General features: G+C 39.0%; 2 protein-coding genes across 4 annotated transcripts in view; one reads left to right on the top strand and one right to left on the bottom strand.

The window, feature by feature from the left end:
- The window catches only part of RAVER2 (ribonucleoprotein, PTB binding 2), a 30225-nt gene extending 26007 nt beyond the window's left edge, over positions 1-4218 (top strand). For both annotated transcript variants that reach the window (XM_063427873.1, XM_063427874.1), the window contains exons 13-15: positions 341-400; positions 474-587; positions 1583-4218. In XM_063427873.1, coding sequence (XP_063283943.1) covers positions 341-400; positions 474-587; positions 1583-1723 — 315 coding nt within the window. In that variant the 3' untranslated portion in view covers positions 1724-4218. The remainder of the gene's footprint in view (positions 1-340; positions 401-473; positions 588-1582) is intronic.
- A 545-nt stretch (positions 4219-4763) lies between these two features.
- JAK1 (Janus kinase 1) overlaps positions 4764-25158 on the bottom strand; it is an 87043-nt gene continuing 66648 nt past the window's right edge. For both annotated transcript variants that reach the window (XM_063427877.1, XM_063427879.1), the window contains exons 12-25: positions 23920-24026; positions 22494-22643; positions 21886-21973; positions 20824-20951; positions 17651-17786; positions 15365-15516; positions 12197-12347; positions 11083-11177; positions 10202-10394; positions 8493-8617; positions 8233-8405; positions 7638-7755; positions 6669-6779; positions 4764-6301 (exon numbers count right to left, since the gene is read on the bottom strand). In XM_063427877.1, the coding sequence (XP_063283947.1) occupies positions 6200-6301; positions 6669-6779; positions 7638-7755; positions 8233-8405; positions 8493-8617; positions 10202-10394; positions 11083-11177; positions 12197-12347; positions 15365-15516; positions 17651-17786; positions 20824-20951; positions 21886-21973; positions 22494-22643; positions 23920-24026 (1829 nt within the window). In that variant the 3' untranslated portion in view covers positions 4764-6199. The remainder of the gene's footprint in view (positions 6302-6668; positions 6780-7637; positions 7756-8232; positions 8406-8492; positions 8618-10201; positions 10395-11082; positions 11178-12196; positions 12348-15364; positions 15517-17650; positions 17787-20823; positions 20952-21885; positions 21974-22493; positions 22644-23919; positions 24027-25158) is intronic.

The raw sequence follows: 25158 nt of genomic DNA on the forward strand, positions 1-25158 counted from the left end.
TTCAGTTGAGCTAATCTTTTCCCAGTACTCTCAGCCTATCCAAAAGTGTAAAGGAGGGGCACTCATGTGTTTTTGTTTATTTACCAAATCACTTATGAATGGTTTGATTTTAGAATGGCAGCCATAGACTTTCTAGACATCCTCACCATTACAATGAGCTGCAGTGGTTCTGTTGCTTAGTGTCCCTTGAACAACTTAGACCAGCAAGGGCTCTACATAGTTGACCTTTGTTTACATGATCTTGTGTTCCAGAGGTTTGTTGGCCATTACTTTGGTTCCACATTTTACTTTTAAATGGTTAACTTTAAAATGCAACTTACAAGAGAAATCTATTTACTAGGAACAGCAAACGGCAGAGTCTTACACACCGGTGACTGATGGGGAGAATTACTATTACCAGGTACAAAGCATTTTAATCGTAGCTTTGGATTCCGTAGTTTGAGTTTAGTTTGACTTTTATATTTTCTCTTTAGTCCTGTTCTTCAGCAGGATATGGAGATTATGGGGCATACGTGCAAGCACCTCCCACATACTATGCCAACGCCCAAGGAACATACCAGGCGGTGAGCACAGAAACCGCAGAAAAGGTATGGAACTAAACCCACATGATCTTACAATAGTCCGCTTTCTTTTTTTCTCAATAGACTGAAAAGCTAGTTTGATGTTGAGCTTTTTTTGTTTGTTGCATCAAAGTGTCCCATGGGCACCATTATACCTTATGCATGTTCAGGTGCTGTCAGCTCATGAGGCAAGGCAGGTTTTATGTTCTTTTGTTTTTTTAAAGGGACACTATAGTCACCACAATTTTAGCGTATCGATCATGCCTCCAAATGATCTGCCACTTAGGAGTTAAATCACTTTTGTTTCTGTCCATGCAGCCCTAGCCACATCACCCCTGGATGTGACTGAAGCAGCCTGCATGAAAACAAAGTGGTTTCATTTTTAATCACATGTAACTTATTTTAAATGTTTTTTTATCTCCTGTTCTTTAAATTATTTTATTATTTATATTGTGCCATCAGATTCCATAGTGCTGTACAATGGAACTTTAATCATACACAGGAGGATCATGATCTAACAGAGCAGGAGAAATTCTAAATCAAACAGAATAAAGGAAGTGTAAACATTAGATGACTCTTTACAGGAAGTGTTTAGGGAGGTTGTGCAAGTCACATACAGCAAGGTGAGACTAGAGCTGCAAAAAGTGATGATCTATACACCAATACTGCTTAATTAAGCTAAAGTTGGTGTGGTGACTATAGTGTCCCTATAAACTATGTTTTAGAATTAGAATCTAGTGTGTATGTAGGTAATTATCTTTATATATTGCATGGCCAGACATGCAGAAATCTTGTCTTATTGGTTGATATGGCTATTTCCATCTCAAGCTTTTTATGGTTGTGTAATTAATACTGCACATCTGTCAGCAATCTGGCCATGAACACTTGAATGTGACATCACGAAAAAAACATAATTACACACAAAACCTTTTGAAAGTCACTTTAAATGTTTATGGTTTTCCTGATATTCCCATGTTAGTAAAATCAATGAAAATTTTTTTTTTCTTCCATTTTTTATTCAGACCAGCACCAGCGCTACAGAGAAGAGAACTTACTTAATGGCTACGCCAGAAGTCACAGCTACTGAATATGCTAGCCAGTATGGCCAGGGCACTGCTGACAATTACAGCGATGCATACTTCAAAAGGAAGAAGGTATTTTAGCTTCAGTCTATTTGCTTAGACTACCATCTTAATGGCTCCCTCCTTCCGCCGTCACCCTGCAAGCCATGTAACGTGGCCTGTGAACCCCCTTTGTGTATGCCTACACAAATATGAATTCTCAGGCAGAATTGTTCTACGTGAAAAGATATAAATCTTCATGAAAATTGTAGATATTTTCTACTCTTAGATCTTGGTATATAACTTTTGATTTGTTATATTCTTGCTACAACCTGCAAAAGTCTAATTTTTCTTTTGTAAATATTAAGCAATAAAGTATGATAAAGAGTTCTAATTTTACATGTGGTTCCCGCTGGCCTATATTCGCCCACTAATGTGCATGCATTGTGTATGCAGAAGCAGTCCTGGTAGAGCTAAGTGCATGAACAGTTTTCCAAGTTCACTTTTTTTTGTGTTGTCATCTACCCTGCTTTATAAACCAAATGTAAACCTAGTGAACCAGTATATCAATAGTCCATGAAAATCCTACGTGTAAATATTTAAAATCTAAACACCAAAGAAAGTGAATGCCTCCACACTGGTTTAATATAACATCCGAATGATATTACGTTAATATTTTATTAGAGATTATTATTTCCTCTACCCATAAGTGATGCCATGATTAGCCAGGAAAAAATGGTTTCCAACAATGACCATTGGTTTTTAAGTGTATCCAGGCTCCCTGCCCTGGTGGTGGTTAGTGGGTTACTACTCGCCCCTCGTGAAGGAATATGAGCTTCAAATTGTGATTTTTTTTTTTATACACTTCTGGGATTAAGCAAGAGAGAGAGAATAGTGTAATACATCAGGGCTGGACATTGCTGAGTGGAAATTCACACTGACTGCAAAGATGTTCATTGTAGCTTGAAAGCAGCAGCTTAACAGTGGCTGTACTACAGACTCTGTGCCACCAGCCCTTCCCTAGTCTGGTGACCGATCACAAGTTACTCTTGTCATTAACAAATGTACAGGGAAAATGGATCGTAAAGGTAATCAGTGAAGACAGGGGACCAATACTTTTAGACTTGGAGGTCCTGTTACAGGAGGGCTGCTAACCTAAAAGTAGAAGCGGCTTTTAGGACTGACTCGGAGCAGTTTAATACAAATATACACATTTGCCACAACACTTACAATGAAAGGTTTTCATTAAAATCTGTGACTTGCATGTCATTGACATTCATTACAGATGAGGATTTGGCCTTTCTTGGGGAACGTGAGACTAATATGGTTTCCCAGAGACCTGGATATCATCCGATGTAGTCACTGTTTTAACTTTTCATCTGACAGGGCTCCCATCCAGCTCATCACTTACCTGAGTACGCAAGCTTCACATGTTTTGCTACAGATGTAATTTTTAAGGTATATGGCAGAGCACGCTTGATCCCTGTATTGCTAGCTCTTTGATTAACCTCATTTTATACTTTGGTCAATTTACACAACTAGTTACTGTGTAAAACATTTCATGATCACATAGTTTCTCAGTAGCTGTACAAATACACTGTGTCCACATAATTGTATATTACCAGAAATTAAGAGTCTCCTGGAACAAAGTCCTGAAACCTCTGTGGGAAACCATATGGACTCAGCCTACATAGAATGGCACTCTACTCATGAGTTTTACGTAATAGTTTATACAACCTCACTGATCTATTACAGATAGCAATACATTTGACTGTTCCATTAAACCCATATATGCTTTCACATTCTTTTAACAGCGGCTTGCTGGAAAGAGGCTTAACCTCTTCAGATACCTTGTAAGATCCAGAGACTGACAGTCAAATTTTGCCTTGTTTACGAGGTTGTGCAAACAGTGTCTTAATGAACTGTAACTACAGGTTTTTTTTTTTGCACCTGTATTTTATATCTAGTTCACAATTTTATTTTGATTTGAAATGTATTCTGGACATAGTTTGCAATACCAGCCTTCTTATGAGACTCAAACTGGAGTCTAATGTAACTGACTTTTTACATTGAAGATTTAAATAGAACTCTTGAGTGCTTCCAGTCCTCCAGTACAGGTTTTGGGATACGATTCTCCCTGCTCCCATGTCAAATCCTCAAAACCTGCATTTCTCTTCTGATTTTTAAAATACGCTATCCTAAAGGTTGTCTGGTGTTTTTATTTAATTTTTTTTGTCTGCTCTTAGAAAAGGTACTATTGAACAGGAATGTTATTTAAAAATTAAAGCACATGTTTATTGTAACATTTCTATTTAGAGATTAGTAGCTTAAATGTATTTTACAGTAACTTCACAAACAGCGAAGAACATTAAGACTTCCTGCATAATGTCGCTCTCCGTAATATGAGACTTGCACAATAAACTGCTTCATACACAATCTAGACTTCGTTTTGGAACCTAGAATGTCCGGTGTTTGGCTGAGTCACTGTTTGGCTTTTAATTTGCAGGTAAAATGATGACTAGTCACTGTAACAAACTGAATTCAGTTGATCTGAGTTCACAACCTACCTGTCTAAATAAACACTTTGATTAAAAGGATGTACTGTGTTGGGTGTGAACATTTATTTAGAATGAATCATTTCTCATGAGCTGCAGAGAAAAATTTCTCCTGTTCGGTAAAACCCTATTGAGGAATAACAACCGTATTCTTTTGTATCTGACGTAGAGGGTTACACATAGGTACATCTAAAATACACATCGGGCTTTCTTCTGATCACCAATAGTTATGCACAACAGTAATGGGATTTTGTTTGTAATGGATAGATATCCCTAAGCTGCATAGATCCCTGTTTTATGCTTAATGTTTTGTTTTTTTCTATTTTATTCAGTTTTCAATTTGCAGGCCACTGGCTTTGGCCATTCTGTATTCAGTCCTGCGTGTAGTTTGCTACATCTGTTAAATACACTCCAGGACTGGATACATAATTTTTAATGCATTAAAAAGACCATCATTGTGCTAATTATAGTGATAATATATGTATTGGGTTGTATCTGCTGGAAGCTCTATAATAAAAGCAAAAGGCATCATTTAAAATAAACACAAAGTAATGTGAAACACACAAGCGCTGTTCTGTGACGTGGAACTTTATTTTCAGTGAATAATCTCAGCTGCACAGACTGGGAGGAAGATGGCTTTTAACAAAGTACAATGAAAGGTCCACATGAAACATACAATAAGATGATGCCTTGAGTATCGCTTAAACAAGGTTTTAAAATTCTGTACATTTTAGAGGATGCAGACAGGCTGAAGGAAAAAACAAAGTATGATGTGGAGAGGGATCTGTTCAGGGGGTCAGTTTTGGCAGGAGGTGGCAGATTTACTTAACTTTATAGAGTTAGTCTTTTACAGAAGCCTGATGAACACAATATGGCAGTTAAAGCTGTACAAAAAGATTATTTGTTGGTACGCAGAGATGGAAACTCAGAGCCAGTGTTTGATTTAAATAGGGAAAGTGAGGTTAGAATACAAATCGCAAGGTGCAGAATTAGGTTTTTGTTTGCAAAACCACACTAAACTCATACTTCAGTTATATCCACATATTGTTTGTAAACTGACATTGAATACAATGAAAGCTATTGGGATCGTATAATATGGCTTGCAGTGGCAAGTAACTTAATGCCTGGCTAATAGACGTGTAAATCAATTTGAAACCCTACTTAAAGTATGCCCACTATCTTTGATAAGTCACAGTGGGCACTCAGTTTAGATGTTCAGATTAAGCCCATTCTTGGGGGTTGACATTTTATAAACTGCTCTGAATATAAAGAATGTGTAATAGATATATATTTTTTTTTAAACGTGTGCAGACTTAAGTGTTACTTATTCTTCCAACATGTTTTAAGTGCCAAGATCTAATTGTGAGTGGGTAGTGAGGAGGGGAGGGGGGATTGCAAATTTAAAATAATTGGCACCTTTGCAGCAAATATTACACACCAGAAATGGAAAAGAAAAACCCTAAACATTTGTAAAAACACGCCTCATTTACTCAAAGAAAGAACTGGTGTATATACAGATCCTTAAACCTTTTATAGTAAATACAAAATAAAAAAGCTCTAAGCTTTAGGTAGTCAAAAAAAAAAGTAAAGCTAAATACAGCATATCTTTGAAGTTGGTTTAAAAAAGCTAATTTTTTAAATTGGTTAAAAAATAAATACATTTTAATGGTCTGTTTGAGACCCCATATACCTATATGCATTTAGCAGTTAACTGGTATATTGAAGTGCAAGAAGTACTGATGATATATTACAAAATTCTCAAATAGTCACAGTTTTTCATGTTCCTCTGACAAGATGGCGCATTCATCTTGCTAGAGGAAGCAAATGGCTGATGCCTGCGAAAGTCCTGAGTCACGCACAGCAGGCGTTTGTTGGTTGCACGCAACTTCCCCTCCATACGGTGTAATCCGGGTATGTTGAGGAAGACAGAAACCAGTAGAAGTGGTAATAGAATACAATGCATCCACAGGAGCAGCAGTTGAGAGGAAATTGGACGTTTCCACGCTAGGGACGGACTGGAAACCTACAAGGTGTTTATAAGTTCTTCAAAACCTTTGATCAGGACTTGGAAAGTGGTCCGCTTATTCGGATTCTGATCCCAACACTTAAGCATCAGTTGGTATACCTTCAAAACACAACAGACCATGCGTTAGGCAATGTGGCATCAGTTACATCATCTTTATTTAGAATGCGGAAATGAATGGCTTAGCTTAAAAGCAATGCATTGAAAAGCAGGGCATAAATGTGCGTCTGTGACTTCTAATAGAGAAGCTTCGAAACCAACGCATCTGACAGTTGGAATGTGTTACCAAGTAGGTTAACAAAAGCATTCATTCAGTTTTATGAAATAAGACGCCAGTGACTCTACTAATCCTTAATGCACTTTAACAAGCTACGGTGCTTTCAAGCTTTGAAGTGTTCCTTTAATATTTACATTTGTTCATGCTATTTATTTGCATTTAGTACAAGGATTTGGTAATGAAATTAGGTACCTCATTAGGACAGTTCGCTGGAATTGGCAAACGTTTCCCATCTTCCAATATACGCACAAGTCTTGTAACAGTCATCTGACCCTGGGTCTGTCCAATCATTTTCAAAAACATCTGCAGAAATGCACACAGTTCAGTTATGTGAACTATACCAAAATAAACAGGGGGTTTGTAACCTGCATTCATACATAGCAATAGTTTTTAAAGAGCAAGCCAACACACTTTGATCGATGTAGCTCATTCTCATAACATTGCAGCAGATTTATTTTCATGGAACACGAAACCGACAGACACTCAGACGGTCACTAGAGGTGCTTCCCGTGTCAGTGCAGCACCTACATTCAGGGCTTCCACGCTCTGGAGGCACTGAACATTTCCCATAGAGATACATTGACTCAATGCATCTCTATGAGGAGATGCTGATTGGTGTAATGTTTTGCAGCCAATCCTATGGCAAAGCAGTGGATTGGCTGAGATTATCAAGCTTGATAATCTCAGCCATAGAGGCAGGGCCAGTTGAGGGGAGACCAGCACAGCATGAGTAAAAACACTATTTACAACCCCCCCACCTTGACAGACACACAGCCCGCACACACACCCCCACCTTGACACGCGCACACCCCCACCTTGACAGACACACAGCCCGCACCCCCGCCCCCCGACCCGCACACACACGCTAGTGCTACCTGTGAGCAGACAGCTGTCTCTGCTCTGCAGCGCGCAGCTTAATGAGACCGGGGCCGGAATAAGACGTCATATTCCAGGCCTGGTCTGATTAAGTAGCACCGCTCCCCTGCAGCCGCCAGCACAAACAGCTATCTGCCCTGCCCCCAGGTGCCGACGGCCCACCGGGAAATTTCCCGGGATCCCGGTGAGCAAGTCCTGCCCTAGTACTGTGATGTCATTATGGGAAGTTAATGCCCATTAAAACCCTGTAAAGTATAGACCTGTAAATCTGGAAATGGGCCTTACCGCCATAGGGCTTTGCTCTGAATTACAGTATGTTAGCAATTCATATAACGTCACACCAAACGACCAGACATCAGATGCAATGTAAAACTTGCTTTGCAGCAAACATTCTGGAGCATACCTGGAAAGAGGAAGAACAGATAACTAAGCAGATATAATACAGGTCTGGAAACATGAGGGCAATAATGTATCTTTAAATCAGGCTTAGACGAAGGTAGCTGAAGTCAGCCTATAAAACATTAAGGCAGCCGAGCAGTGCAATCTTTGGTTTCTATGAGTACTGTTCCACCTTTAGCAGAATAGCTAGTTCGGCATAACCGCCTATACCTGTATTATGTACAGGTTAACGTTAGAACAGTGTCTGGATTATTCACTCATTTGGCCAAAATAGGAAAAGGTCAGGGTTTTAGTTTAAAGTTTCTCTTTGGGCTCAAAAAGGTAATTTTCATCTGAATGACAATTAACTCTATGTGTAACTAATGATGAAATGAACATTATTTATCTATCTTTGTCACGGTTTGTAAATAGAATCCTCATTCTCAGTGACATATATTGCATGGCCATTTACAGACAAGATGTGGTATAGAAGGGCAAGTACCAAAACACAGGGCTGTCCAGGTCATCTTTGACGGTATAATACTCTTTATCGGTTTCAATGGATTTGGTTAATCCAAAATCTCCAATTTTCACTCTGTGCTCGTTTTCCACCAGAACATTTCTTGCTGCCAAATCTCGATGGACGTACTGCCGTGTCCCCAGGTAATCCATTCCCTGTGGGTGCAAGAGGATACTGATAAACGTCATGCGTGTGAGGTGCCTGTCTATGGGCGATGTTAAGAATACAGCATTTCATTTTACCTTGGAAATTTGAACCGCGTATTTAAGCTGCTGTTTGAGATTTATTTTGTTAATGTTTCTGGGAAGGTATTCCTTGAGACTTCCAGATGGCAAATATTCCATGATTAATTTAATGCCACTGCCTCCTGCAAAGAAATAAACACAATAAAAAAAAAAATTAATTATGTGCGACCGTCCATAGAATGCTCAATGACACAGCTGCGCGAGAATTAAGAAAGTCAAAAACGCCAAAACTAATTCATGTGATAAACACAAAACAAAATAATGCAGTGTCCAAGCTAATTGATCCAAATCTCCCCCATCCTGTACAGACTAAACACATGGCCAACCTATTGTGTTTTTTTTTAGCTGTTATTTAAGTTTCCCATGATGCCCAGCTAGCAAAAGGTCTGTTTCACTACTCTCTCCTTGTGTATACAGAGCACCAAGGCTTTTCAGATAGGTCATTCCCACCCACCACCTAATTTCCTGGCATTTAAAAAAAAAGAAAGAAAAAAAAATCTATTTAAATACATAAGTTTAAGGGAGAAAAAAATGACTAAGTAGACCTTTAATTGACGTTGAAGTTACCATCTCGTATTATTATTTTATTATTTATTTAGCACCAGCAAATTCCATAGCGTTGTACAATGGGATCTCTTCATTATTCTCTAAACTGGGAATTGTGAGTGACAGGGGAATCACAATTGTTAAAAAAAAAAATAATAAAAAAAAATTATATATTTATATTATTCCCAATTTAATTTAATTCAACATTATAGTCACCAGAAGCAATATGGTGTAAAGTAGTGGTGCTGCGGCATATAGCCTGTCCCTGTAGGTTCAGCAGTGTAAATGCTGTCTTTTCTGACAAAATAAAGGGTTTACAATGCTGCCTAAGGCCCCCTTTAGAAGCCGTCACTGCCACACTAATGGGACTTCCTGGGCTCAATCCTGCAAACCTTGTATTTCTAGGAAGGTATTGCTTGAGACTTGATGCATCTTTATAAGCAGTGTGATAATTTGCTTTGCATGTGCACTAGTCTCCCAATGCTTCCCTATGGGACAGTATTGCATTGGCATAAACTGGCGAAAATTGACGATCTCAGCTGGGGAGATGGGTTGGCCTTAGCAAGACCAATGCGCTTAGGGAAGAAAGAGAAATGTGAGTGAAGTCCTATATTCATTTCATTAGGGGGAGTCAACTAACTAGTTAGTAGAACACATGTCTGTATTTATTGTTCCTTTAAACTTTTTACAATTTTCCTTAACTCTCAGTTTACATCATAACTTCTCTGTTCGTTTGAAAGGACAGAGGTTTCGCATTCCACGGGTTCCATTCAGCTAGTAAAATTCTGAGATCACTGTAATCCTGTGATTGGCTTTGTGCCGCACTGTAAGCAGCCAAACTATTATATGTATAAACAACTCCGGGTGCAATACAGATCTTGGCAGGGAACAACCTGGAAGAAGCTGTGAGAGGAGTATAATATCACTAGAAGCATGGAAATGTAGTCTGCCAAATAAAACTAATGGAAAAGAATTTAATGGCATCAGTTGTCCATTAATATAGCTCCTTCACACGTCGCCTTAAAGGCAGAGAGTAATCACTGTTCCTCAGATCCCTCTGTTTCTCCTGATTTTATGGTCACTGTCTCCCTTTTAGTTGTATAAATTCCCACAGTTTGCAATTCCTGAAATCAATGAAATGGGTTGGTAATAGAACAAACCATCTTCTTCACATATTCCTTTGTATTTCACAATGTTGTCGTGGTATAGATTTCGTAGAATTTCAATTTCTTTCTTCAGATCTGCAATATGATTGCCTCCGGACCCAGGCTTCAGTGATTTGACGGCAACCAAATCCCCAGTATTGTCTCCCTCAGGGTCATAGCGACACAATTCTACTTTACCAAAGTGCCCCTAAAATACATCGAAAAGGAGAAGGTTTAGCGGACGAAAAGTCTTCAACTCACCAACAGAAAATGGATTATAGATGTGTGCCATACAAACTACTACCAATGTCAAATACAAAGAGACACTATATTAAAGATTGATACATTTAAATACATTAGAACCTATGATATCAAAATTCATTATAGGACAATCATTATTAACATAAACTAAAACATATCAAATGTTAATAGATGCCAATTTGCAAACTGTAATGATCACAGCCTTTTCATTTAAAGTTGCAGTGTAACCCCCAACTCCAAAATGAGTATTTCATAAAAAGACAAAATCTCTACGAAATACTCCCATTGATGGTGTTGGAATTTCACTGAAATTACGACTCAGTCAAAAGACATATTAAAATAAAGTAGAGGGCAACCCTTTGTTAAGCTCTTGTGACTGCTGAGGAATCCTGCAGTCTTGTTGGATCCTCCATAGACCCAGTGTACAATACTGCCATGGGCTCCTGGCAGCGGAAGCTACAGGATCCGAAGACACGCAGGAAGATCTTGGGGGCGGTGGAAAGGGACAGATTCAGGTAAGTACAACTCACTTTCCTCTTCATCCTCGCACAAGCAGACATCCAAATTATGCAAAGACTCCGACATAGACAGAGCTGTTTAAAGAGGTTTTAATTCTTTCACTTAGACTCTCTTACCTCTCCCAAATCTCGTACTCTTTTCAAGAACCTTTTCTCAAACAAAGTTGGGTCAACTTCTGCATGGGGAGTTATTTCAGAGACAATATCTGGATCTGATGGAAAGAGCAAAGTAGAAAGATGTATTAGACACAAAAATAAATACCGTATTTATTCGAGTATAACGCGCACACGTGTATAACGCGCACCCCTAATTTTCGATTAAAAATCGGTATAAAATTTTGTACCGATTTTTAATCTAAAATTAGGGGTGCTCGTTATACTCGAATAAATATTAGCCCAGCAGAAGAGGGAGGGGGTGCTCCGATAATACCTCCCAGGACCCGCGGGCAGCAAGCGTTTACTCACCTCCCTGCAGCTCCTCCAGCTCCCCAGTGTAAATCTCACGAGACCCGCGGCCGTCAGAGCTGGCCGCGGGTCTCGCGAGATTTACACTGGGGAGCTGGAGGAGCTGCAGGGAGGTGAGTAAACGCTTGCTGCCCGCCACCCCAGGACCGCCGGGCTTGTAACGAGCCTGGCGGTCCTGGGAGGTATTATGGGAGCACCCACTCCCTCCCTCTTCTGCTGGGCTAATATTTATTCTAGTATAACGCGCACCCCTAATTTTAGATTAAAAATCGGTACAAAATGTTGCGCGTTATACTCGAATAAATACCGTAAACTAAATAATTTTCATAACAAATAAAACATGTAAAGATGAATCAATCTTTTTCCATACACACTTTGTCCCAAACTGCAGAGACCAACACTTATCCCAAACAGGGCTTTTTTGGAGTTGGAATATTTCACCAATACAAATAAAGGTGATAAACAAATGGTCTTTAAAATGCTGTAAAAACTGCCATCAAATTCAGCTTCATTTCTTCAATGACCAACATTGCAACAGTAGTCATGTGGCTTGGTCACAGTGTCTGAGGGCTAATGCTAATTAAGCCATATGAACACAAATGTCAGTAAAGGAATTTTATAAATTTAACACACACACACACACACTAGAATTTTAACAAATAGTATATTATTGTGATATAGAATATAATCTTTAACCTTCCGTAATTTTTTTAAATCCGTTTAGTAAATCACAGGGCAGGGACAGAAATAAAACGAAAATTCTCACTTTGTTCTTCCAGTTTATTTATCTCCCTCATGATGGCTCTGAAAAAGGGCCTCCTGTTGGTGTCGTAGTTCATGCACTGATTGATAAGATCTGCTAACTCTTTGCAAGCTGGTGCTACCAGCATAAAGCGGCCATCGTAAAAACGTTCTTTCTGGAAGACAGACAGCAACAATGATCAGTAGCATTAAACAAGTCAGGCAGATTGATAATAAAACCCCAAACAAAATGCCATTCTAATTCGGCGGTGAAAGGAATAAAACGTCCATCTATTGCCCACCCATGTTCCAATATCAAAACTTTGCTGTGGTTAAACAGAAGTTAACCTAACAGGGCTAGATTGGGTTGTTCTAATAAATCGTCTTTTTGCAATCTGAGAGGCTGCCACTAGGGGGCGTACGGGTCTATTTGGGAAGTATGAAGTGTATGCAGGATTCCTATTTAGGGTAAAAGTGAACTTGCACAAATCCGGACCAGTGTTATCGACAGTCAGTTCTGTTCGTTTGAGACTACAATAACATAACTGCCATAGGATGTTTTGTGAGGCTAAATTAAATGTGTTTTTTACATGAATATAAAAAGATTCTTCAAAAACACACAAATTTTGCAAGAATGTTGCCAACTGCCTACATGTCACGTTTTAGTAAATAAACCACAAGATCTCCCTTACATTCTTTAAGAGCTTTTTTTTTTAATTTGAATTTTCAGTCAGCCCTACAAGAGTTCGGTCAGTAAACATTGATGGGACGTGTAATGAAACTGAATTGCAACACTCACCTAATTTGGTTGAAGTTTTGCAATTATACACAATTCACTGTTAAGCAATTAAAAACAAGTGACCTAAAGAGATGGGTTTATACCGGAACTTATCGTCATGCTTGTTTGTGTTCTCAAGCTTCCTTCCTGTTGAATTGTACAGAGGCTGTGCTATGGTTAAAACTGACCTTTTTACATGATTGTCACACACTTTTCACAATTCTAAGAAGGCCAGTGTCTTTGTATGTGGTTAGCGGACTCACTCTGTTACTTTAGACTTTAAGTTGCATGTCAGAGCTCTCCCCAATAAAGCACGTACAGGACTGACTGTGCTAAGAACCAGTGACTGGTATGTCTTAGTAGCCCTAGTTATGGATTATCAGTGACTGGTCTGTCCTGGTCTCCCTAGTTATGGATTATCAGTGACTGGTCTGTCCTGGTAGCCCTAGTTCTGATTATCAGTGACTGGTCTGTCCCGGTAGCCCTAGTTATGGATTATCAGTGACTGGTCTGTCCCGGTAGCCCTAGTTATGGATTATCAGTGACTGGTCTGTCCCGGTAGCCCTAGTTATGGATTATCAGTGACTGGTCTGTCCTGGTCTCCCTAGTTATGGATTATCAGTGACTGGTCTGTCCTGGTCTCCCTAGTTATGGATTATCAGTGACTGGTCTGTCCCGGTCTCCCTAGTTATGGATTATCAGTGACTGGTCTGTCCCGGTAGCCCTAGTTATGGATTATCAGTGACTGGTCTGTCCCGGTAGCCCTAGTTATGGATTATCAGTGACTGGTCTGTCCTGGTCTCCCTAGTTATGGATTATCAGTGACTGGTCTGTCCTGGTCTCCCTAGTTATGGATTATCAGTGACTGGTCTGTCCCGGTCTCCCTAGTTATGGATTATCAGTGACTGGTCTGTCCCGGTAGCCCTAGTTATGGATTATCAGTGACTGGTCTGTCCCGGTAGCCCTAGTTATGGATTATCAGTGACTGGTCTGTCCTGGTCTCCCTAGTTATGGATTATCAGTGACTGGTCTGTCCTGGCCTCCCTAGTTATGGATTATCAGTGACTGGTCTGTCCCGGTAGCCCTAGTTATGGATTATCAGTGACTGGTCTGTCCTGGTCTCCCTAGTTATGGATTATCAGTGACTGGTCTGCCCCGGTAGCCCTAGTTATGGATTATCAGTGACTGGTCTGTCCTGGTCTCCCTAGTTATGGATTATCAGTGACTGGTCTGTCCTGGTCTCCCTAGTTATGGATTATCAGTGACTGGTCTGTCCCGGTAGCCCTAGTTATGGATCAGTGACTGGTCTGTCCCGGTAGCCCTAGTTATGGATTATCAGTGACTGGTCTGTCCTGGTCTCCCTAGTTATGGATTATCAGTGACTGGTCTGTCCCGGTAGCCCTAGTTATGGATTATCAGTGACTGGTCTGTCCCGGTAGCCCTAGTTATGGATTATCAGTGACTGGTCTGTCCCGGTAGCCCTAGTTATGGATTATCAGTGACTGGTCTGTCCCGGTAGCCCTAGTTATGGATTATCAGTGACTGGTCTGTCCCGGTAGCCCTAGTTATGGATTATCAGTGACTGGTCTGTCCTGGTCTCCCTAGTTATGGATTATCAGTGACTGGTCTGTCCCGGTAGCCCTAGTTATGGATTATCAGTGACTGGTCTGTCCCGGTAGCCCTAGTTATGGATTATCAGTGACTGGTCTGTCCCGGTAGCCCTAGTTATGGATTATCAGTGACTGGTCTGTCCCGGTAGCCCTAGTTATGGATTATCAGTGACTGGTCTGTCCCGGTAGCCCTAGTTATGGATTATCAGTGACTGGTCTGTCCCGGTAGCCCTAGTTATGGATTATCAGTGACTGGTCTGTCCCGGTAGCCCTAGTTATTATTTCTTAGATGTGAATCTGGATCTAAAAAAAAAAAAAAAAAAAAAACCCCACTCCAAATGAAACCTAATTACAACTATTTAAAGAGATTATTTTAATTGAATTTCAGGTGTTAACATTTACACACTATATTGGATTTTCCAGAAATGTTTCCACTGCCAGATAACTGAAGGGAAAAGAGAAGGTTGCTTTTTCCCACTAATGCCGTCTTTTCCCCTTTCATCTATGAACTGAATGAGAGCCAATATACCTATAGACATTACAGCTAAACACAAACTTTAAAAAGAAGTCAGCAGTGCCTGTATCATACCTAATGCAAACAGCTCACATTCACTCCATGAACCAATCCCCAAAACAAGATATCAGATTAATGAGGAGTGAACATCCCCCCCTCTTCTTTCATATTATCTGCTATAACTACACCCAGATTCACATTTTGGAAGGCAATTGATATGAGTCTTGGAGTGTCCCTTTCACTTGAATACCTTATGGAGTACCCATAGGGGAGGGGTTAATAATTTGATACCTCTGCAAGAGTTCGATCTTTTAGGGGCACTTCTCCATTGAAACAAATCTCCCACAGCGTGGTCCCAAAGCTCCATTTATCCGTAGCTACATTCAGGATCTTGCAGTCCTCAACACATTCTGGGGCAATCCAAGGAATCCGTTCAACTCGTTCTAAAATAAGATTCAAGAAACAGAAAATATCGATTCAGTACGAATGTAGGAACCATTCCGCCTACCTACTGTTGGTCAAAATCGATACCCTTTACCAAGTGATCTTTAAATTGCAATGCTTAAGCAGAATTACTGCAAAAGGTCAATCAAGGTTTACTATATATAAACAATCAGATTAAAGTCTATTTTATTCTTTACTTCCGTTTTCTGATTGTTCCAGCTGATATTGATTAGCAGAGATTATCTGTTCTCTGCAGCTAGGTTTAGTAAGAGGTCGGTGAGTTGTCTCTGCTGTAACTAAACTGAGACCAGCATAGTGGACCTGAAGTTGCTCGGTGCTTTACAAGGGCCTATCGTTCATGTCTACAGTGGGCAGTGTATCGTCCTGCCATATGTGACATTGCCAAATACAGAACATACATGTGCCAAATGTTTTGCATGTTTTTACATGTAGATATACCATTTTTATTTCATGTATGTGGTTGTGATTCATTTCAATACAATCTGCAAGATCTGACGCGTCGGCCAGACATATTATTCCGAAAGAGAAGTTATGGTTCTTATATGAAATGTTAATAATCTGAAGGTACAATCAAAACAGCATCGTAACATACAGTATAAACCCGGATGTATTATTTACTTACTGACAGCGTGTAAACATTGCACTGTAGGGTTAGTGAAAGAATATTTAAATAAAATGTAAAAAATAATAAATCGTGCTGTGTTTCTTTTATCTGCTAAGCTACAGCAGCACTGGAACAAGACTGGGGAAAAAATTACATAAAATAGAGATCCGGACACCTAGAAACTTGAGAGAGTGCAAACAAAGCTATGGCTTGAAGGATATAATGCATCACATGTGTAATCGGATCCTCTTCCACTACGGTAGTTCATTTGCAGAAATAAATGTAACTGAGCAAAGGAGTGGGGACTGAGCAACCACACTGAATGTAAACCAACTTTACACTCCAGCCCCACATAAACTAAAACAAAGGCTGGGCTATTAATGCATGCTTCACTCTCATTGGGTTCAAATGTTTTGTGGAATTTATGCAAATTTCCAAAGCTAAGCAACAGTTAAAGGGACACTGTATGCCCGCAGACCATGACCAGACAGCCACTAGAGGGCTTCCTGGATTGAGCTTTGTTCCGGTATCTGACGCTGGCTGTCCTCACGCTCTGCAGCCCAGCGTCAGATTTTTCCCCATATGAAAGCATTGACTCAATGCTTTTCTATGGGGAAGTCTAACCCGCTTAGGAGCCAGCTCGTCGAGGGACGTTGGAGGGGGCAGAGCGTCGACAGCATCTAGGGACATTGGTGCTGGTATCAAGCAAGTAAATAAAAGGGTTTTAGGGTAGGGAGGGAGAAGGCAGATGCAAAAATGAAAGAAGTAAAGCTGGTTTTAATTTCTTAAAGGGATACTTTAAGAAAATCAGGAATACAAAGCTCTTAATCTAACTCGCTATGCCATGAGTAGGGGCATGTCTACTAAACAGTGAGCAGCATGTGACTGCTCACTCTTGTAAAAAAATAAAAGCAGTGGCATTAGGGAGATTTTAATCTCATTTATGCTAATATGGAGGTCACACTGAGGCACTATTATTTTTTACATATTATAAAGAGGGAGCCACGAGCCAATAGCACCCTCCTAGTAATAAACTAAACGAACAAATGAAGACCGAAATTCAGTCTTCGTTTGTTTGTTTAAAATTTCTATTCATTCATTGGTCTTTCTGACATGAACGAACAGCTGAAATTCCCATTCGAATATTGGACAATAGCGAATGTCCAAGTGTTTAACTGGGCCCACGTTTAATTTTCACAGTGATATCTTGTTTGGGCAGATGGTGTGTTCCACAGGGCCTTCATCTGCCCGCACAAAGAAGGCGGCACCTAGGATTTATGTCCGGGCATGAAAGAAAAATTGAAAGAAAAAAAAAAGTAAAATGGAGGCTTAGGGGTTATTTGGGTGTGACAAAAAAAATGTAGTGGAGTCAGGAGGATTTAAAAAAGAAAAAGAAAAGAAAAAAACAGATGCGACTTAGACAGTGCCGCTTTAAATGCATTAAACAAAAAAAGGAAGGGGGGGGGGGGGAGATAAGAAATAGAACTTCAGCAAATATCATATCATACCTTGTCTGGTTAATACAGTAATTGGTATTCCAGGGTCACTGAGCTTTATAAATGGGCCACATTCACCCTCAATCCCTTCTCTCGCCAATAAGATGTTTTTAGTGCAGACGTTTCCATGCACTAAATCTTTATCTTCCTGTATTGGGTAAACAAAACAATTATTATTTTATCATAAAAACAAGTAACATTAAAATGAAAAAAGTACTCTAAATAGTTACTAGAGAAGAAATATGCAATACCAGCAGTCAACTTTCTTTGTACTTGAGATTAACTATTTATATTCTGTTATTTGAAAACAAAATGCATTGTGGGATGGTGGAGGTGGCCAAACATTTGCACGTGTGCTTTCATTCACCGAAGCAGCCATTTTGGTGCATTAAAGGGAAACTATAGTACCAGCAAAACAAAGTTGCCCCTATAAACAATGAGGACAGTCACTTAAAAGGATTACTTTTTTTAATATTCAATTGAAGGTGACCTGGTCAACCCCAACTTTTTTCACATTCAGAAAAGTTTACTTTAAGATTTGAAAAGGAGTATAGTTGCACAAAGAAATGGCAAAAAGAATTTAATGTAAAATTTAAGGCTTCAGACATTATCCGTACTCACTCCAGGCTCACTATAGCAGCTTTGAGGGGCTCTGAAAAATAATTAACACTGGGTTGCTAATGGCCACATTCTAATTGAGATTGGGGCATTTCATGCGGAAATTAAAAAGCCTTGTAACACACGTCTGCAATACACAAAGAAAATGAATAGTGTTATTGATTCATCTCACTCTGTCCTTCAATAAAGATATAAAGATTTCCATTATACATGCAAACTACTGTGTGTGTGTGTGTATGTAACCACAGTAATCAGCATTAGCCAATTTGAGGCTTTATACAACATGTAAGGAGAATTTAGCAATGGTGCAGTTTTCTTTGTAGTTCCATAACAGCTAGAGATAAACCTTTTGGCTACACCAGTTTTATGGTCTATCTTAGAGCTTGATTTTCCTTTAATCGCCTGTGAAATGAGATTAACACTCTTGAATTATGGGTATGTGCCTGCCTGCCTGCCCTTGGAAAATATTCCCCAATAATTATAGAATACCCCTTCTCCCCCCCAGTCATTCACTATGGATTAAAGGGACACTATAGTCACCAGAACAACTCCAACTTATTGTATTTGTTCTGGTGAGTAGAATCATTACCTTTAGGCTTTTTGCGCTAAACATTGTCTTTTCAGAGAAAATGCAGTGTTTACATTACAGCCTAGACACCTCCACTGGCCACTCCTCAGATGGCTATAAGAGGTGCTTCACAGTATGTCTCTGCATGAAGACACTGGACTTTCCTCATAGAGATGCACTGATTTAATGCATCTTTATGAGGAGCTGCTGATTGGCCCTGATCTGCCTCCTTGACAAGCTCAGCCAATCCAATGCTTTCTTATGTGAAAGTATTGTGATTGGCTCAGAACACCACTTCTGATGATGTCAGCCAAGCAGGCAGATCAAGGGCAAAACCATCAACCACAGACTGTAATAATTGTAAGACTTTGCTATACTTAGAAGGGCCAAGAAGGTTACATTGTGGTCAGGAATACATGTTAATGTTCCTTTAAGTGTAGCTTCTCCCTGGCAAAGCTAACAAGGCAGGATAGCAAACCAAACTAGTATTTACATAACCAAAGCTGCCCACTCCGTAACCAACAAATCTGTCCATCACTGCAATGGAATGGAGCCAAAAGTTAATTTTTATTTTTTAAGTTCACAAGACTATTTTTTGTAAAATTACCAAAAAATAACATGACCCTTGCTATTCTTAAAGACTCAATTAAGCTCTCCCACTAAGTGTTTCCCAGCTAGTGACCTCTCTACTTAATAAAACAGCTGTGATAACAAAGGCAAACTAGAGGTGAATAAGGAACTCTCTGGCGTGGGTGTCTGTGCTCTGTCAGGTTCACTTGTAGTCCAAGGGTCAGAACTATCCATTATTGCAAATAAGCTTTGTTGCTTTATTAAATGCCATCTTTAAATGACAAGTAAATGTTTTTTCTTTTTTTATTCTAAAATGGACATAATAATCCTTACTCCTACCTTAACATACGACTCTCCTATTAAAACATTTTTTTTTTTTTTACAATGTTACTCATTAAAAGCAAGATGAAATTGGTTATTATACATGTACTATGACACAATTAGGAGGGGCTCACTAGAGCAGAATTTCCATTTTCCAAAGATACAAAGGAATGTGGATCATGCTAAAAAATGAACTTAAAAAACTGCAATGTGACTGAGAGGGACCACACCTAAATTTGACAAATTGTGGGAGCCTTGTCACAACTATGCCCTTTCCACTCTCCCCTGAGAATAACGAAATATTGAGAACAATAAACAACAACACGCCGCACATGATCTCCCCCCCCCCCCCTTTCTACTTATTCTCTCTCTTTTATTTTCTTTCTATCCCCCTCCAAGCCCTTCCGTCCCTAGATAACAGGGACGGGGGAACATAAGGGTCCTACCCATACACTCCAAAGCACCAGAGATCAATCACACAACACAACTCAAAACCTAAACGGTACTCGAACTGAGTCACAAGGCAGGCACACAGTAACACAATCACGGTTAAGATAACGTGTTAAGGGAAAAGACGAACCTGTCTGTTATGTTATGTTCCGTTATGTTATGTTTCTCATGGTTGTATTTACACAACGTAAAGAAGAAATAAAGGAAAAACCCCTTGACGGACTGTGACAAAGATGGCACCAACGCTTGAAAGGACTTGTCACAGAATAACCACATAGCATGGCAATGATGTACTTACACTGAATATTCTTCGTGGCTTCTGCGTAAGCCCGCACGCTGCTGTCATGTCACCTTGTCCGCCAAGATGCAAAAATAAAGTATTTAAAAAAAAAAAAAAAAAACTGCAATGTTTAGGTCCCCAAAGAAACGTTTGACGCCTGTGTCATCGATCAGTCAATATCTTATTTAATAATGCTTTAGCTCTACACTATACTGAAAGAACCATTACTGGATGAGACAACAGTGAATAAAATAAGGCTTTGGATATTAAGATTCCTACTCCAACAACAGTTTGTTAGAATCCAGAAGGAATGGACTGTAGATCTTCGGGGTTTAAATGTGGCAAACACCCAAACAGTTCTACAGTTAGAAGGCTCACCAGGTAACTCAGGGCACTTGCAAGCTGTTTGGCAACCTGAAACTTCCACGGTGTAGTTAGAAATTCACTCTTACGATGCATGAACAAATCAAGAGGCCCGCAGTCCACATATTCTTCAACCATAATATCTGAAAGAACATGTAATGACCATTAATTCTTGTTCTGGTACATATCACCACGTTACTTTACATTAAAAAAGGAGGGGGGAAATCATCAATGTATTGTGTTAGCAGAATATTACAGGAATGTGTTAGGCCAGTTTGTGGAGAACAAGAAATTGTGAAAATAGCAATCAAACCAATCTAAAATAGTCCCAGGAGAAATAAGGGAGTCTACATGGACTAGTCTAAATCCAAAAGAGCTAAGAACAAATGTTTTGGAGTTCATCCAGCACAGAGGTGTACTGGTAGTCCATGGAACACCAATATCAACACCTACAGACTAGGCATTCTGGCTGAAGTCGCCTGGAGAGAAAATCATTAATATTTCTAATTTAAGTATAGTGTAATTTAGATCTATGCTAAAAGATGTATGCACTGCCCAACGAGATGTTAGAAGTTAAAAAAGAGCATGTTGTCTTATAAAAAAAAAAACCAATGCAGTTTTTACAGCAGAATACAAGATCAGTTAAGTTCATATTTTCTTTAGTGATTTGGCTGCTTAACGGATGGCATTTAATGTATTTTCCTAGACAATATTAGTTTACTTTAAGGGGCCTGAGGTGGGTGCAGAAAACCAGAAAGGCACATATGATGTTTGGCAGGGAGTGTTCAATGTACAATAAGAATATAACGGTCAGAATGCATCTTTAGTTTTAACGGAACAATTAGCAGTGTGAACACTTAGAAGAACAGCTACTTGGCACATGCACAGTTTTGATGGCTCAATCCTGGGGTGGAATAATAAGCAGAAAAGGCCAGATACTTGGTGTTCAGACCATCCACATCATCATGAAGAATCTACATTTTCAGGAAAATTTTGCTATATATGCTACTTTAAACATTTATTTTTAGCGGCCTCAATTTTTTTTAAACATATAGTAAATGTTTGTATCTCACTCACTTTCCACATCCCGCACACATACGCCATAAAGCAGTACAATGTGTTTGTGTGAAACTTGTCTCATCATACTTGCAGTCTCAAAGAAAGCCTGTGTGAAAAAAGAGAAGAAAAAAAATAAATCAAACACTAGCACATAGTGAACAAAGACTAAAAACCATGAAGTACCAGTACTTCGCAAAAAATAATCCAATCCCACAGGCTCCCCCTAACCTTTGTCACACAGCCCAGCCCTTTCTTTCTGTTATTTGGTACTGGAGGTAGGGAATTGTGTCACCATCATCATTTTAATTAATGTTTGTTGAATATCATTCTTAATTGTATTAACTAAAGTAAATATCAGAGCCCCCTTCCTCCAAACATAATGTTATACAATAATTAGTAGGCTACATTCTCTTAAAGTCAATGGAGATGGGCGTTTTAAAGATGATTAACTTTGTACTGAATCATTTTCTGCAGAACAATTCAAGCAAGATGTATGGGCTCAAGTTAATTATCTAAGGGGTACATAGGGTACCTGAAAGGGGTACATTACATCCACCATTAAACAAGCTTTTTGTAACAGAGTGTTCCATGCCAACTACTGGTGTTCGGGAAGAATGAATACAGACCAAAGAAATATCTCGGTGACTTGGGTCCAACACTTTCAGGATAACTTTCATTTCCTTTTCAGATGAAAAGCTTTCGCAGTCATTATCATCTTTGTAGTTCAGTTTTCCTGAATAGATCTGTGTCCTTGTTCCTCGACCCATATGATCCAGCTAAGAGATATACAATAGGTATAATGCATATATAATACATAGCGGTACCTGTACAGCATTCAACATTCTGTATTTACCATAACCGACAGCAGATACATGGCTGGGCCAAGTAGTCTACAGTTATTATTCATTGATAACATTTTTCTTTTTAAAGCTTTTCAACTAAATACAGCAAAGTGACAACATTATGCACAACTGATGTCTGGCAATGTATATTGTTATAATACACAACTAAACATCCCATATCAAATATATAGCAAAACACTGATCTTGGGCCACAGTGATGTAGGGCGAATAAGTGAATAAAGGGCCCTAGAAAATTATTACAGAGTCAAACAAATAGCAACCCTATAGGTAACAGGAATCCAAAACACTCACAATCTAAAATACATGCATTAGGTGCACTGTGCATTTAAGAAAACACTTACAAAGTGTGCTGTGCTTTCTAACGCATATTTGGGTAAATGAGCACAGTGCACGTTGGGAGTGTGTATTCTAAAAGGCACAGTGCACCTAATGTGCACCTTTGGCCAGTGAATATTATTTAATTAATATAGAATGTTTGCTTTAACTTATTAAAGGGAGACTTTTTAATTTGTTAAAAAAATAAGAGAATAAATGTTCCTTAGTCCTATTTGTTTTGGTTTATAGTGCTTGTTTTAAGAGTAATGTTGTAAGCTTTGTGGGATTCATTTGTTTTCAAATTCTATAGCCGGTAATCTATTTGTCAATATACAGGTTATCTAAGGTTTTACCCTCCCTTTAATTACAAGAAGCCATGTTGGCTACAGCCAGGAATCTGTCATGTACAGTCTTAACGCACCAATGTCTGAAAAAGATTGATGCTGCAGATTACCAAGGTGTGTTTGATTTAGTTAATCCTACTTACAAAACCAAACTATTTTAGGTGCCTTACAAATTCTGCAAAAACAAAAACAAACAAAAAAATAGTGGGGAGCCCAAATGGTAAGGCATAAGGGCCAGGAACAAACTCAGAGTTTCCATAGCTAGGACTCAAATTATAAGACAATGTCCATCTTCTTGATAAAGTTCAAGGCATATTGCCAGAGTTCGCTCATCAGGAAGGAAACTACTTCGTCTAATCTGCTGTATACCAGTCAGAACAAAAATCAGTACATAAAGCATATTACTAGATACTGGGGATATACAAGTGCACCAGTCAGAAAAAGAACACTGTAGCGCACTATACATGAGCAAAAAAGAAGATTGACACAATCATATTTTCTGGCTGTAGGTTATTTAAAGAGCTACTTACCTGCACAATCTCGTCTTTAAGTATTCGGTGGAAGCTAAGCTGGCTGAGGTGGTAAACTGGCTGCCAGTCCATGGCCTTTTTTGTTGCAACTAACAAGTTTGAAATTTCTAATTTAAAAAAAAAAAAAAAAAAAGGAAGGAAGGAAAATGAAAAGGGCTGATTGTTAAATTAAAAATTAAACATACACATACAAATCTTTGATGTCAATAATTATTTAATGGGTTTAACAAATAAACTATTCAGATATCAGGGCCTAACATTTCCACTGGCCACTAGCGAGTGAAAAACCATCCCTGGTAAACATAAAATGGGCTTCCAGTGGGGAGTAACTTAAAGGCCTGGCTCGTATCACATGGCTTCAAATTTTAAGCTCTGAAGAAATGTAACTAAAGGCTCAGCTGATGGAGCGATCATGTTTTTGGCCAAATAGTGAGCACAGAACATTTCCTGTAGAATATTTCCTGCAGTAGATCTAGCTCACACAATATATTTCACAATATCAATGTGGCAAGAGGTGCAGATCAGCCGGTATTTTAACTACATTCTATTTGTCACTTTCAATGTTCTGCAAACAGCGTCCCCTTCCCCCTTTCAAAATCTACCCTGGGTCCTGTGCAGATGTAGATGGTAGCCCTCGGAGAACTACAATTTCTTTTAAGGCTGCTTCTATTATCTCTTTTTTTTTAAGTTAAAATTTCATGCAAAATGGAATAGTAAAAAGGCATATTTCACGAAAAACAGTAAATAGTACTAATTTTAAAAAAAATACTTTGATGGGGAAGAACATGAATGCCTGACATTTCTCCAGAAATAATAAAAATGAATCCTTTTTCTCCATGAAGAAGTTAAATATTTGGACATTGTATGCGTGCCTGCATGTGCTTTTAAACACAAATCTGCGTCCTTCTACATAAATTTGCAATTGTTTCAATGCAGGCAAGCTATGAGGAAGACGTGAAAGAGTTGTAGACAACATTTCCCAGGATACCGTGAATCAGGCGTTAAAAGCATCTGGAAAGGTTAGAGTTGCCTAAATCTTATAATGAATAATACAAAAGGGGGAAAACAACCCACAAGCTTTGCTTGTTGCCAGTACAAAATGAGAAGCGAAAACTATGTTTGTGTGGTTTAAGCAGCTGACACTAGTTTTGTCACTGGGGTTTCAGACTGTTTTAACACTTTGTAATAAAAAAAAAATATGTCTTGTCCATTAAAGTTTTTAAATTCTAAATATACCTT

Source organism: Pelobates fuscus, chromosome 7 (assembly GCF_036172605.1).
Source record: "Pelobates fuscus isolate aPelFus1 chromosome 7, aPelFus1.pri, whole genome shotgun sequence".
NCBI classification, from domain to species: domain Eukaryota; kingdom Metazoa; phylum Chordata; class Amphibia; order Anura; family Pelobatidae; genus Pelobates; species Pelobates fuscus.